This window comes from Chlamydotis macqueenii, chromosome 5 (genome assembly GCF_036417535.1).
Source record: "Chlamydotis macqueenii isolate bChlMac1 chromosome 5, bChlMac1.mat, whole genome shotgun sequence".
Classification (NCBI taxonomy): domain Eukaryota; kingdom Metazoa; phylum Chordata; class Aves; order Otidiformes; family Otididae; genus Chlamydotis; species Chlamydotis macqueenii.
This window is the reverse complement of record NC_141560.1, coordinates 25,734,578-25,748,311: the sequence shown is the minus strand read 5'-3', so window position 1 is coordinate 25,748,311 and position 13,734 is coordinate 25,734,578. Positions and strand designations below refer to the sequence as shown.

The following is a 13,734-nucleotide window of genomic DNA, read 5'->3' as shown; positions in this document are numbered from 1 at the left end:
AGATTTGCTTTGGGGCCTCAGAGAAGTCCTTCCTCTAGTTTGCTTTAGTCCCTGTCTGAAAGGAGGGCTAGGGCTTTATACAGAACTGTGAGGATTCCCTGCACTCAGATCCGCAGGGTGACTGAGATGCTTTATCCTCACTGGAAAATCCACAGCCTGTATTAGACGCCTGTGTAGTGTGTAGACAATCTCAGGATGGGCCTGTGGATCTGTGGTGGTAAAGAGTGGCTGGGAACTGCAGTGTGTCTGAAACCCTGCCCTTCTGTGGAGTTCTGGCACCTGTCTGAGAGCTCTGGGAGTGCATATCCCTGCACTAGCAGTGAACGATCCTGATCCCCTCCATCCTGCATTTTGTAGCCTTCAGCAGTGGAGCAAGGCTTTTCCTTGCCTTCAGGCACCTCCAGGGATGGAGGTGCTCATTTCAATGTCGAAGTCACACACTTTATACCTAAACTTAAAGATTAAACCTACGATCTGCTTTCCAAGCTGGAAGGTACTGATTTTATTCTCCTCTTCCTCCTCCTGAAAGATGTATCAAGTAATGTTTCCCACCTCCCTAGAGAATTTTATGTGTAATGACAAAGCTATGAGCTGTTCTGGATCTGAGAAGGCTCTTGGTCCTTTCTCCTGAAGCTGCTCTGCTTTGCAAAAGAGAACTGAAAGAATTTTTTGGCTGCAGGAAAGGACTTCCTAACTGAAGACAACAACATGAGCAGGAAGACATCTGTTCCAGCCCTAGTGAGTCCAGCTGGGACCTTCTTCTCTAGTTGTGCTTTGGTAGACATGCTGTAGGTAGTCTGAAGGTCCTTCATGGAGTAAAGCAGGAAGAGCACCTGATTTCTGACTCTTAACTAGGTGGATGCTGACCTCTGTGGCTCTGTATCACTCAAAGTTTAAGTGATGACATGCTTTAAGGCAATAACTGGAAAGAGGATTTGAGGATCTGTCCTTTCCAGAGGGGGCATACAAGTCCTTCTGTAGTTCTAGTTCCCAGTGCTTTTAAAATGATTTGGGTGGAAAAATGGGCTGTTCCTTTTTAGGTTAAGACAACATGTCAGGAACAATTGTTTACAATTAATGTTTGTTGGACAAACAGCTATCAAAGAACTCGTACCTGAAATGTGAAGCCAGTTGCGGACTTAATGTTGCAAAGTGGCCCAGTTTGGTGGGGTTGTTTGAGTGAGTGTAGTTGCATCCTAAAATACAGTGCAAATGATGCAGAGATCCCCCAGTGAGACGCAACCTGCACTCTACCTGGGGAGGTACCAGCTTGGTTACCAGAAGTACCTAAAGCTAGGCCATTTCCAGACTCGAGCTGACTCACATGGATCCTGCATGCAGGTGTGTCTGCACCTGTGGTGTAGACATGGCCTGGGGCTTTATATGATCAGGGCCTTTAATCAGAGCGGTATTTTCCTGACCCAGTTCTTACCCTCACACAGTGGTTGGCACCCAGCTCCAAACTCTCATTCTATTGTCTGGTCTGGTCTAGATCTGCACGGCAGCCACCCCCCAAGTGCTCTTCCCCACTTCCCCTGAAATATGCAACTGAGGAGCCCAGCACTGGCTGCACTCAGGTGGGTGCTTACTGGGGACCTTATTTGTGTAAAAGTAATCACAGTGGCTTAGGCACTGTCCAGCCACTCTAGTTCAGAGAGTTCATGACCTAAGAAGTCACGTATAATTGTAACGCAGTCCCTTATAGTCCTTTTTGTATCTACAACTTGCATTACGGTAAGATCTAGAGAATGTTGGTGTGTGACTGAAACAAAAAGTTCCTGTCTTGAAGACCTTATAGTCTGACTGCATTGTTTTTCTCTACCATCCTGTTTTCCCCTGTGATCTTCAGCTTGTAGAAGAGCTCTCAACAGGGGCTAGCTGCATTTTATATACAGCACATTGGCAGGGATTTGCCTTCTTAGGCAAGCAGTTGGGAGTGGGATGGACTGGCAGTAGATAGCGCTTGAAGCGACTGGCATCTCTAAGAACCTGGGAGGGTTCTCTGAGGCAGAATTTCCTGTAGCTGTTGCACATTGTGAATGTCCTCCCATCTGCGTGTTTGTCCTGGGCTGAGCTGAATTTGTCCCTCCATGTCCCAGAGCTTCTGTCATCTGTTTGGATCTTGCATTGTGCTAATAAACATCCTCCAGCAAAGGGAACCAGCATCCAAGGAAGCACTGACTTTTTACCTGCTTCCATTTTACAGGGATTGCTTCTTTTTTTTTCCAGTGGTCTTCTGGTTGATTGTAGAAATGCTGGACTCCCAGCCTGTTCCTGGGGACCGCTCAGCTGGAAGTTGGCCAGATTCGCCAGAAGGAATCTCAAAAATGCAGCTGAACTTTTGTTCCCTAATTAGGCCAACTTCCCCAGTGTAAGCCCCAGCACTGCGTGGCCTGGAGCTCCCCGAGGCCTTGCGCTTGCCTCTCTCCCGTGCACCCCGAGTGGCTGGCCAGCAGGGCAGTTATTTTTAGCTTTCTGAGGTTATCTACTAGCCTTTTGATGACATCTACTGAAAAAGCATTTCTAGTCAGCCATGTTTCCCAGCCTTTCTAGGAGCATCCTCCCCTGCTTGGCTACCTTGATGTGGATTAGGGACAATCCCATCAAAATGATTTTATTAAAAGCTTTTCCTTTTCCACACATTTGTTTCTTGCTTTGAGTGCTCCTGGACCCACTTGAAGGCAACAAAAGAACTGTAGGAGTGGTGGAGATGGATGGGAACATGTCTGACAGTACGTAGCACAAGGTAGTAGCAAACTGTTTGAGAGATCTTCATGCCTGCGAGGGTTGGAGGGGCACTGTAACTGTGGGTTGTGAGAGGATTCTACCTGGTATTTCCATTCTCAGAGAATCAGATTGTTGCGTGCTGCTTTGCTGTTTTCCAGCAGGGGAGAGCAGTAACTCTTGAGATAGGTTAAGGTGCCAAATGCTGCAATATAACAGCTCTTCTAGCATGTGCACGTGTAAGCTGACCATTGTTTTATGGAGGAAGTTCTTGATAGTTGTTTAATGGTATGAGCTTTTACCTGCTGTGATAGATGACAGAATATTTGAAACCCCCCCGCAAGAACTTTGTCTGTCTCCATAGCACTTTCCCTGGTAAAGGAAGGCCAGTGCCCATGAAGAAGGACAGTTTGTGGATGAAATGGAAATTCAATATTTTCTACTAGGTATTTAAGACGTGCAGAAGTCGTTGGAGGGGATTCATTAAAATCAGATGCGCCAGCATCTGTGGACACGATAAAGAGGGCTAGCAGAGATGGGCTGTTCTTTGCAAAAAGTCAAGGCTTGCATAGGTCTGGGAATTGACCCCTTTTTTATATATATGCTCTGAGATTTGTATAGATTTTAAGTGTTATGTGGTTGCTTGGAAGCAGTGGAGCTACTTGACTTCCAGCTCCTTAATTGGCAGCAGTCAAAACTAATTCATCAGGCCTGTTTGTGGAGATTTACTTTTCCTCAGTCAGGGGAGCCTCAGGCAACTTACTGGAGAAGAGGAAACTCAAGACTGGCCATACGAATATCCAATATATGGTCAATATTGGATAAAAACAAGGCACCTACACACTGTATAAAATCTCACAGTGTTTGTATGTTGGGCAGAACATGGATACTACACATTTTAGGAGATTTATTACATGACAGTAAAATTGTGTGTCCTCTGTTCCACACTGTAAATGTTATTTGAGTCCCTGTTTCCCTGCACAGAGCACTTGCTGTTTCAAAGGAGTTGTCATGTTGATGAAGGTAAATTAATCCATATTTCCAGACCCACCTGAGAATCTGACGGAGCCAATGTGTCTGTAATCTGCCTGTGTTGTGGTAGGTCCTGAAAGAAACTTTGCTGGACCCTCAGGATCCAGAGACACACAGGGTAGTTGCTTCCGTGAGGGATGCAACATCCAACTAGCACCTTTAGAACTGCAGACATGATCTGACAAGTAGCCTGGAAATTTGTGCCTTAATGGGGAAGCCAAATTAGAATTCTACATCTGTCTGATAAGAAAAGGCCTGACTACAGATAAAGAAGAAGATAGAGTTTCTACTTTAATGCAGGAGAGATGGAATTCAGGCCAGTCATTTTTCAAAGGGAGAGATAAAATACTGATTATGGTGGTAGTATGAAAGTGTTGGTAAAGAAGGTGGCCTGGGAGTAGTGGAAAAGTGCCATCACAAAAAGGGTGAACTGAATTTCTGAGAAAAAATAAAATAAAAATCCCAGACCATGGCTGTGTTCCTTGAAAAAATGGATGATCTGCAGAAACTAAGGTAGAGGAAATCTTCTGGAGGTAAATAACTGTCAAAACTTAAGTGGAAAAGCAAACACAGCAAGCAAGTGGTTAGTTAATGCTTTGAAAGAAACTGAGCTGTCACCAAAAAGGTGTATTCAGGAGCACATTTGCTCCATTACAGAGGAACAATGTCCTCTCTTTCTGCTTTGCTCCCGCTGGGGTTGATGTTCTTCCCGCTTTCTGCCTCAAGCTCTCGCTTGCAGCTGCAGCGTCCCTACCTGTCACCATATTATGGCAATGCACGACATTGCATCCTCAGTTGTAAATTATGCTGAGGTTTTGGAAATGTGAAAGTATATGAAGGTAAGTTTATTTACTTGACAAAAGTGCATGTGGCATGTGACCTTATTACGGCACTTTCCAGGCAACTAACAAAGAAAAGCTATTTATCCTCATCTGACAGTTAACATTGCCTTTCCTGTTGCTAGTGCTCCTGTAGGCAGTTCAAAAAGAATTACCTGATTTATTGCAAGAGGAATAAAAGACCTGTAGGTATATGTGAGGTGTTTGTCAGGGTCTGACAGACATTCAGGGTTGCCTGGTGTGTATGATCAATGGGAGGACATTATAACATTGGCAAGACATTGGAAGCAGACCCCTAGATGTCATGGAGTGGCATAGCTGCCCCAGTGCAAAGACTAGGGCAGCCATTCTCATCACCCTCTGATCTGGAGTGCCCCACTTGCGATATCTCTAGTTTTGATGATGAGGGAATTAAATTGCTGGTGCATCAGAATGCCCTGGAGATACTGAATTTTCCCTCAGCCTTATGGCCCAGGTTCTTTGGTGACTTTTGTGTAACTACGTGCACCTTTGCGAGGAGTTGTGAGGCTGTGTGTTGGGAACATGGCCTGCTGGCTGTCAGAGGGATTGTGTGAGGGGAGGAGCGTTGTTTGCATGGGAAGGATCTGTGTGGGAGGGAGTGTGTTTTTGAGGTAGGGGTGTGTGTAATGGGAATAGGGATGTTTATGTGGGCATGCACGCCCATATGTGGTGTGTTTTTCCCCTTTTTCCTGGGCTCTGGGTGTGTCCAGATCAACTGAATTCAAAATGCTCCTTTTTTGGCACTGTAGCCTCTTCTCTGGTTTGGCATCTTAAGAATCTGGGGGAATCATTTAAAGATCAGAAAACTCCATTCACTCGGGCCCCTGAAGGCTTCACATTCTGTGACATGGTCATTCCAGTCGACTGAGCTCTGTCCCCTGCGGATGAGCCCATATAAGGAGGCCGTTTCCTGCGTTTCACGCTCCCTGCCTGTCCCTCTGCCCTCCTGTGCTCCCTTTGCTGAAGAAAGCTGGTATTTTGGGACTGTGGCTCCTGCCTCATTTCTGATCCCTGTTTATTTTTGGAGGATGACTATTTTTGCTCCTATCAGGGAGCTATGCAGGGTCGTGCCCCTTCCCTGCAGCAGGCAGCGGCTGCCCCTGGCAGGGTCCCTTCATTTCCCACACTCACAAACAATGCTTCTGCTTCAAGAAATAAACATGGGAGACCCCTACCATCGGGGTTAGCTCAACCCCTTCCTCATCTGTGGCAAGAGGTAATTTGGCTTTGGCTCAGGGTTGACCCCACCACACATGCAAGGTCCCCTCTGTCAGGTCAAAAATCCTCAGGAGTCACTCAGCTCATTCCCTATCTTAGTAAAAGCTGTAGGAGCCACCTGTCTCCTCACCATTGCTCCAGCTTAGACTCCTTTGCAGTTACCATTTTTCCGTGTTTTGGGACATCCTTTACCCAATCATCCTTTCTCATGATGGTTGCAACCCAAAGATGGGTAACCCATCTTCCCTTGCTGGACACCATCAACTAGGAGCTATGGAAACTGAAATTCATCTACTGGGTTCACCTTGCCCCTCTGCTTTCACCACTGCCTGTCATGCAAAACTCGGAAGGGCCTGCAGTATGGAGTGCTTCAGGGAAGGGGAACTGAGCCCAAAACTGCAGAAGGCAACAGGCAGGTGGGAATTCATGGGCCCATTCTTTGAAAATTCCCATCATAAGCCCCAAGCTGAATTCCCATTTTTCTCTTGCCATGTGGCAGTTCCACACAAGACAATGCAAGAAAATAGCAGGGACTGTCTTTAAGCTCCAGATGAACTTCCCCTTTAGCATTTCAGTGGTGACAGTGTGGGATTAATCTCAACTAACTTTAGAGGTCTTTGGTATGGCTGGCTGTATCTGAACTTGGCATCTAACCTATTCTAGGCAGTGGACAAAAGCTGACACTTTTTAGGAACAATCTGTCATCTAAAGCAAGGTGTATAAAATGTGCTGACTTCTACCCGAGGAAACATTTAACATGATACCTCCCACTGAAATGTGGGCAGCAGTGATGAACGACTTCCCAGTGAGCCATGTTTTGCCAGGAGAGTGCATTCTCTGTGGATCGGTCTGCTACTGTATTGTGTGTCCTGGACAAGTCAAAGGCACATAGACCTGAAACTTGTCAAGATACTGATTAGAGTGATACATGTTTTGCTTAGAGAGACACTTAAAAACCTGTCCTGCAATATTTATCTTCCTTTTATTTTATTAATAAGCTGCATTTTAAATACCATCTCTCCATCTATTATTTGTTAGAGTGTTAAATCAGTACGTGTGGACCTGCTGTCTAAATTGGCTTGACTTTGCCTTGACTGGAGCTAGCTGTAACATGTCTCTTCTCTTTATGAAAGGCTCCACCACCTAAACCCCCGCGCCGGCAAGGAGGTTGGGCACATGATCCTGGACTGGCATCTACCAAGTGAGTCCTTACCTCTTTCCTTATTAAGAGGGGCTTAGGCATGGATTAAGTGAACATCACTAGTTGGGCTTTGCTGTGACAGGCATTGGAACAGGTTTTATGGACCTCAGTAGATTACATGTGTCTCCAATATTATTGCAAATCCTTCAAACTGTTTGAAGTATTGCTGTTGCTTGGTTCTGCTGGCTAATGCTCTTTATAAATTGGCCTGGCAGGGCATAGAACTGTGTACGTGTCACTGTCTGCAGAGGCAGTGTATTCTTCCTTACCTGGTGCTCTAACTGGAAGGAGATACGTAAGAAGCATGTTAAATGCAGGAGCTGAGAGGTGAGGATTTGACTGGTTCCATCCTTTCCAGGAGAGTGACACATGACAGTGCCCCACTGACAAGAATGCAATGAACAGTTCAGGATTTAGTGATCAGCCTTGACAGTAAAGGTGAAATTTGTCAATGTTTGTATGTGTATGAGGTTATGGTATAATGGAGATGGATGGAGATGGTCAGCTAGAAGAGATGGGAGGAAAAAAGTATACAAATTGTAGAGTGTAAGTTGAGAAGCCTGATGCTTATGAAGGGCACCTAAAGGAAAGGAAATATCTGGACATGGTAATAGAATGGGTATGAAAACTAAAGGACAGTTCAGGCTATGAGGAGATGACTTGACTTCATGCTGTTTGTCATTTTTGAAGCTGTAAAGTTATGCTGGTATTATATTTCATATTCACAGAGCTGAAGGACTCAGTCATGGAGTGGTGTGAGATTGCTTGTATACATTAAGGCCTATAAGAAGCATATATGTCTCGACATATACTTTGGAGGCACTCTGATTTATGGAAAAGTTATGTATTTTCTTTCCTGGAACTCTGAGGATTAGAGAGGACATCCAGAAACCCATTACACAGTCAGTATGTCTTGGGAGGTAAGAAAGGTGGTCTATATTCTGGGGTAGCCCTTCTAGAAAACAGTACTTTTTTGGGAAAATTATTACTCTGTTTGTGTCTGAAGAATAAATCAGCTGAAAATCTGGAGACTGGAGCAAAGCGAAGGAGTAAAGATCTCAGCCTGAACTCCTTCTGTTCCTCTCCAGTTTAACACTGATAATGGTATTATTTTTCACAGGCTGGCTGCAGCTAGAAGTTGCCATTGCCAAGATGCATCCACCTCAGGCGTATAAAAAAATGCCACCAATGATCCTGGATCTTTGTAGGACCAAATAGAAGCTTTATGGAAATGTGATAGCAGAGAACAAGGGTGAATTGCATTGTTTAGGAAAAATAACTTATGTAATTGTTGGCTAGATGAAGGACTGGATTGGAGGTAATACAGTTATTCAGGGCTGTGCCCTGAAGGACAGTGCACAGGTTCCTAATGTAACAGCACTGTGCCGTGTGCTACTTTAGGATATTTCCCATTGTTTGACATTAGCCTCATCTGATAGATTTGGAGCAGTAGCTATCAGTGGTGCTTCTCCAGCATCCCAGTTGCATGGTTTACAGATACAGCAAGTTTCTGGAGTAAATGCTCCTGTGAGGTTGGATGCAATTTAGCTGAAGAAGCAGAACAGGAGATGGAGGGCTGCAGACTTTTCTACCTTGCACAGTGGGACATGAGATGAAGATATGCCCCATGCTCAGTCATGCATTCGATATCATGTCATATCCAACAGCATTCTTTTCGTTTGTATTAAGAACTTTTATTGAATAAATGTTAATAAGGGGAGGTTTGTTCTGACTTTCTTTAGTCATATGAGGTACAAAGATTTTGTATAACTGCTTCCCCTGTCTTTTCTTTCCTTCAGCTGTGTATTCTTCCAAGCTGATCTGTCTCCTTCTCTCCCTTAAAAAAGTCTGAGATGCTGGCCTGTAATGCTGTCTTTGTGACACATCCCAGAGTAAAGCCTTCATGTGAAAAGTCTGAGTCATCGGCTGATGTCATACCAATGTTGCTGTAGCTTTGTTGTTTCTGTTTTCTCAGGCTTTATCTCCCCACAGCTTTTCAACCAACTTGACTGAGTTTGGAAGCCCATCAAGTTAACTTGCTCTAATTTCACTAGTGTAGATGTAGTTGGAATAACATGCTTCTATTGATATATCTGATGTAGGTATAAGCACTTTTAGGCCAGTGTAACTGAGCCTACACTTGGGAATTGTACTGCTTTCAGTAATTTGGTTTTCAGAACTGACAGTGCTAAAATCTGTGATTTTTTTTTTTTTTTTTTTTTTTTTTTTTTTTTTTTTTTTTTTTTACTTAGGAAGAATGAGCTAAGTGGCTACAGTTACATTTTCTGTGTGGTGTAAATATATTGTGGGTCAGATGAAATGCTGCAGCCACTTGTGAAATGATCTTGTAGCTGTTTATGTGTTATTCTCTCCCCATTTCAGGTCTAAGCTTTTAGTTCCGTTTCTGACAGATTCAGCCAGTTGCAACTGCACACTTGTTGCTTTTCCTGTACGGATACTTAAACTCTTTTCTGCTGTATTTCTAGTTCAGAGTCTATGAGTGTGAAATGATAACTTGAAATTGTTCTTTGTGTTTCCATTTGGCACATGTTTTATTTGCAGAATTTAATTTGCAGCCTGATTTTTCTGATTTATTTGCAGAATTTAATTGGCAACCTGTTTTTCTGTTTTTCTACTTTTGCTGCTCCCTCCTAGTCCCTTACTTGCCCAGCTCTTGTCATACATAGGTAAACTTGCAAATATTCCCACCATCTTGCTGATTCTTTCCATCAGACTACTGCTCAGACTGTTACAAGATAGGAAGAGAAGGAGGGCCCTTAAAGTTTTGCAACCAGTAATTAGTTTTGAAATTAATTTGCACAAATGGTGTGCAAGTAAGTAAATTATTTTATCATGAGTTCCTGTAGCATTTAAAAGTGTCAGATATTTAAATTCCTAAGAACTATCAAAATGCTGTCTTTTACTGATAAGTTTTCAAAAGTCAAGCATGGAAAGATTACTTTGGACTCCCAGTACCTCTATAGAGCAGCTGTCATTTCTAGGAGTCCCATTTTGTAAATCTGGATAATGATGAGGACTGCAGGTGAATGCTTGAGCAAACACTCAGACTTGTCCTCTGCAATAAGCAAATAAACGGTGCAAAGTAGTGACAGAAGAATCTTTTTTCCTTAGTGATTGGGCCCTCTGCACCTGAATTGGCTGTATTTATTTAAATTTGTACTCAGAGAGAAAAATCACTTTCTAGGAGAAGTGGCAGTCCCATTGCTGGCCCAGCAATATTCTAGCCTCAGTATTAGAGGAAAGAGGACCATCTAAGAACCTGGGCAGCCACCTGGGGCCTAGTACCCTGCTGAGATTACATAAATAATAGTAATTACAGCTGGTTTTGCCACAGAAGCAGCTCTCTAACCACTGGATGGAGCCCAAGTGCCATTCTGAATGCTGTGCTGATGTCCTTAATGACATCAGTGTTGACACTTGTGACAAGCAAAGCAGAGGTTTATTGTCAGGTTATCTCATGCATCAGAAGGAAGAAACACAAAGTGCCTGCTGATAGGAAAAAGGAACTCAGTTTTGCATACTGGTAAGGATTTGGCAAAGGAGAGGTGCTTCCAGGATCCGTTTAATTCCAGCTTCTGCTGATCTTATCTATCTTACTTTCTGTATAGAATTTCTGCCATTTTCCTCCTTATTAGTATCTTTATTTCTTTGCTTCTTGGGACACTTCCAGTTTGCTTGGGTCCTTGATCCCTTTAGTCTTGCAATCAGCCCTTTAAAATTTATCTAGTTCTGCAGGCAGCAGCTAGGGTTGTTGTGGAATAAACACAGCTTGTTTCAGGTGGCCTTCAAGCAAACGCAAGTGCTGCTTTTAGCAGGAAGTCCCCTCCAGTACCTGCACATGTACCTCCTTTCTTCTACAAGGGTTGTGGCAGTTTAGCAACATGTGCTCCAGCTACAGCTGAAATTTTTCCTTTCTGACTGATAGGTCATGCAGAGTTGGAATAATCAAGGCTTGTTTAGGAAAATGAGCATGCTGAAGTATTTTGGAACAGAAGTGATGGTACAGTGTCCAGAAATGCATTTAACAAGAAGGCAAACATTAAGGGCTTTTAGGAAGGAAGGGGATACAGTCAGGGTGACCTTTAGAGCAGGGTAACCCAGCCTTTGTGTAAATATCATTTAGGACTGTGGAAGGTGGGCAATGGTGAAATTGCACCCTGGAGCTGGAGGAAAGTTATTTAAGAGATTAAGGGGCTTTATGATTCAAGGTCTCCAAAGGTAAGTAAAGTTAAAAACCTCCTGTTTCAAAAATATGGGCTTAAACTATCCTGTGTTATATCTGTATGAAATGACCCCTGAGAGTGTCTGGTTTATAGAACCTCTAGCCATCCCTGTCTTGCAAGTGGGAGTAGTAAAGTGCTCATCAGTTACTCTATCTGACATGGTAGAGGGGAAGCTTGTGTCATTGTTTCTGCCCTCTACTCCCAGTCCAGCAGCGTTGAGGTAAATCTCAGGCTGAGCTTCCCTGTGACACTCTGATGTGGGTTAAGAGTGGAGCCAGGCTCCTGGCTGTGGAGAAGACAGCATCCTCACTCTGCATCTTGCAGCCATCTGTGGATGTTGTCAACGACGTGAAGAGTATAGACACAAAGGATCAAGGCTGCCAAGTGAGGGGGCACAACTTAGAAGGAGAAGAAAGAAAAGGAAGTCTGATTAAGTTTTGTCTTGAAGTGTCTGTTTTTGGGTTTGTCCCTGCATTGATCTGCAAGGGAATGAGGCAAGTAATGGCCCCTTGGGGACCTTCAGGACTTTCCTCTCAATGTCAGCCGTCATTTTCAATCACCCTCTCCCTCCCAGCCATTAATTTTGGCCCAGGATCATGGGGACTTGTCCATCTATCACTCCTAATTGACACTAAATGATCTGTCAGTTTATTGATGAACGGCAGGAGTGGAATTGTCACAATATATTTTACTTTCTAACAACTCCTCCTGACAATTTTACCTTGTCCATCTCACTCTCCTCACATAAATCTCCATTGGCCTCTCATTCCTTCTCTTGGGCTGATCTGGTGCCAGCCGCCTCCACGCCATTGGCACGCATCAAGGACATCAAGATGGTGGTAAGCTGCAATGTGCAGGCCTAGGGTGGGTTTTTTTCCTCTCTCTCTCTCCCTCTCTCTCCCCCCAACCTCTTCTTTTTCTTTCTTCCCTTTTTTTTTTTTATTTTTTTTTTTAAATAGGCTGGATGTTCCATGAATGCTAACAGGCTCTTGTCCTCTTGTCCCTCCATGTCATTGCTGGGGTGAGTTCTCCTTGGTGTTTCTGTTTAGACTCAGTAAAGATAAGTGGCAGAAAAAGGAAAGTCCCTAAAAGACAGAAGAGTCACCTGAGAATCCCTCAGTACTATGGCTGTGATGGGGGATTTTTTTTCCTTTTAATCCTGCTTAGTGTGACTTGCAAGGGTTTCCTACAAAGGGAAAATGCTAGACTTGTGCCCATTCCTTTCCCGTGTCTTTGCAGTGCCCAGAGGAGCCTGGAAAAAGAGTTGGGCTTTTTTTTTCCCTTTTCTTTTTCATTTTCCTTTTTTTTTTTAAAGCTAGATTTCCTTTTTTTTTTTTTTTTCTCTATTAATGAAATTTTCTTTGACCTCTTTTTCCTGAAAGACACTGGGCAATTGAAGAAATAGTAAGATTGTAGCCTCTTGCTCTCCTAGAAAATGAAGCCTGCATGACAAAAATGGAACAGTAGTGTGACATGTTTGGTAACAGTCCATGTAAGCTGCTGAGGTGGTAGAGTGTGCTCAGGGTGTAGTCTCTGATTTTTTTTTTTTTTTATTGATGACAAAGCATCTTCCTTCCTTAGTTCTCTGCATCTCCAAGGAATTTACCAGCAAATTTTTGCTGTCCCAAATATTTCTAGTTTATAAAAGCCAAACCTTCTTGCAGAACACATGCAACTTGCAACCCTTTTGTATCGGTCAAAGCCAAGGCTAAAAACTTGTCTGGCCTTTGTAAGTCACCTCTAAGTTGGCTGCGAAGTCTAGCTTAATGCAGTTTACCTGTGTAAGGAGACCTAAGATGACCTGATCTACTTGCTTGGCCCTATTTCCCCCTCCTCATATAACCCCTCTACTATGCTCAAGTTTTTGATCCAAGTTCTTAAAATACCTTCTTTCAGAAGCTGCTGCTGTCAGATGACAGCACGAGGTGCCATTCAGTAATAAACACCTAGTTCTTTCTAGTGTTTTTCATTTAAATGTTTTCAGTGAGGCCAATCACAAGTAAATAATCTTTAGCCCAGTACTCCACAATCACAAGTTTATTCTTTGTTGTTGGATTTGAAAAAAACCAACCTTAGATACTTTTTCTTTGCATTCTAGTTCTGTCTCCTTTAGCAGTCAGTTCTTCTGTGTAACCATGAGGATCAGAAGTGTGCTTTTCCCTTTAAATGGAAACTGAAATGCTCCTGTAACCTCCAGAGCCATTTGGTGTCAGGGTTGGCCCTGGTGCTTAATGGAAACTGAAGACGTGATCATTTGGATAGGAGCCCCTGTTCTCAGGGACTGAAGATGTGTAGTGGATACCTCTAGAAACTGCAGCGCTGTTTTCCCACACAGCAGGAATTTGTATTGAGTGTTGTTGTTTTTTCTGTTGCTCAGTGGGAGCTCTGAAGAGCTCTGCTGCTTAGCTTTCTACCAGAGAGCGAGTGGGGGAACCCTGGGAACATCTGTTACGGG

At 43.6% G+C, this 13,734-nt stretch overlaps 1 protein-coding gene across 11 annotated transcripts in view; it reads left to right on the top strand.

The window, feature by feature from the left end:
- Window positions 1-13,734, top strand: part of IFT43 (intraflagellar transport 43) — a 46,886-nt gene that overhangs the window by 10,509 nt on the left and 22,643 nt on the right. For all 11 annotated transcript variants that reach the window (XM_086748665.1, XM_086748663.1, XM_086748662.1 and 8 more), the window contains one exon: window positions 6,968-7,035. In XM_086748665.1, the coding sequence (XP_086604791.1) occupies window positions 6,968-7,035 (68 nt within the window). The remainder of the gene's footprint in view (window positions 1-6,967; window positions 7,036-13,734) is intronic.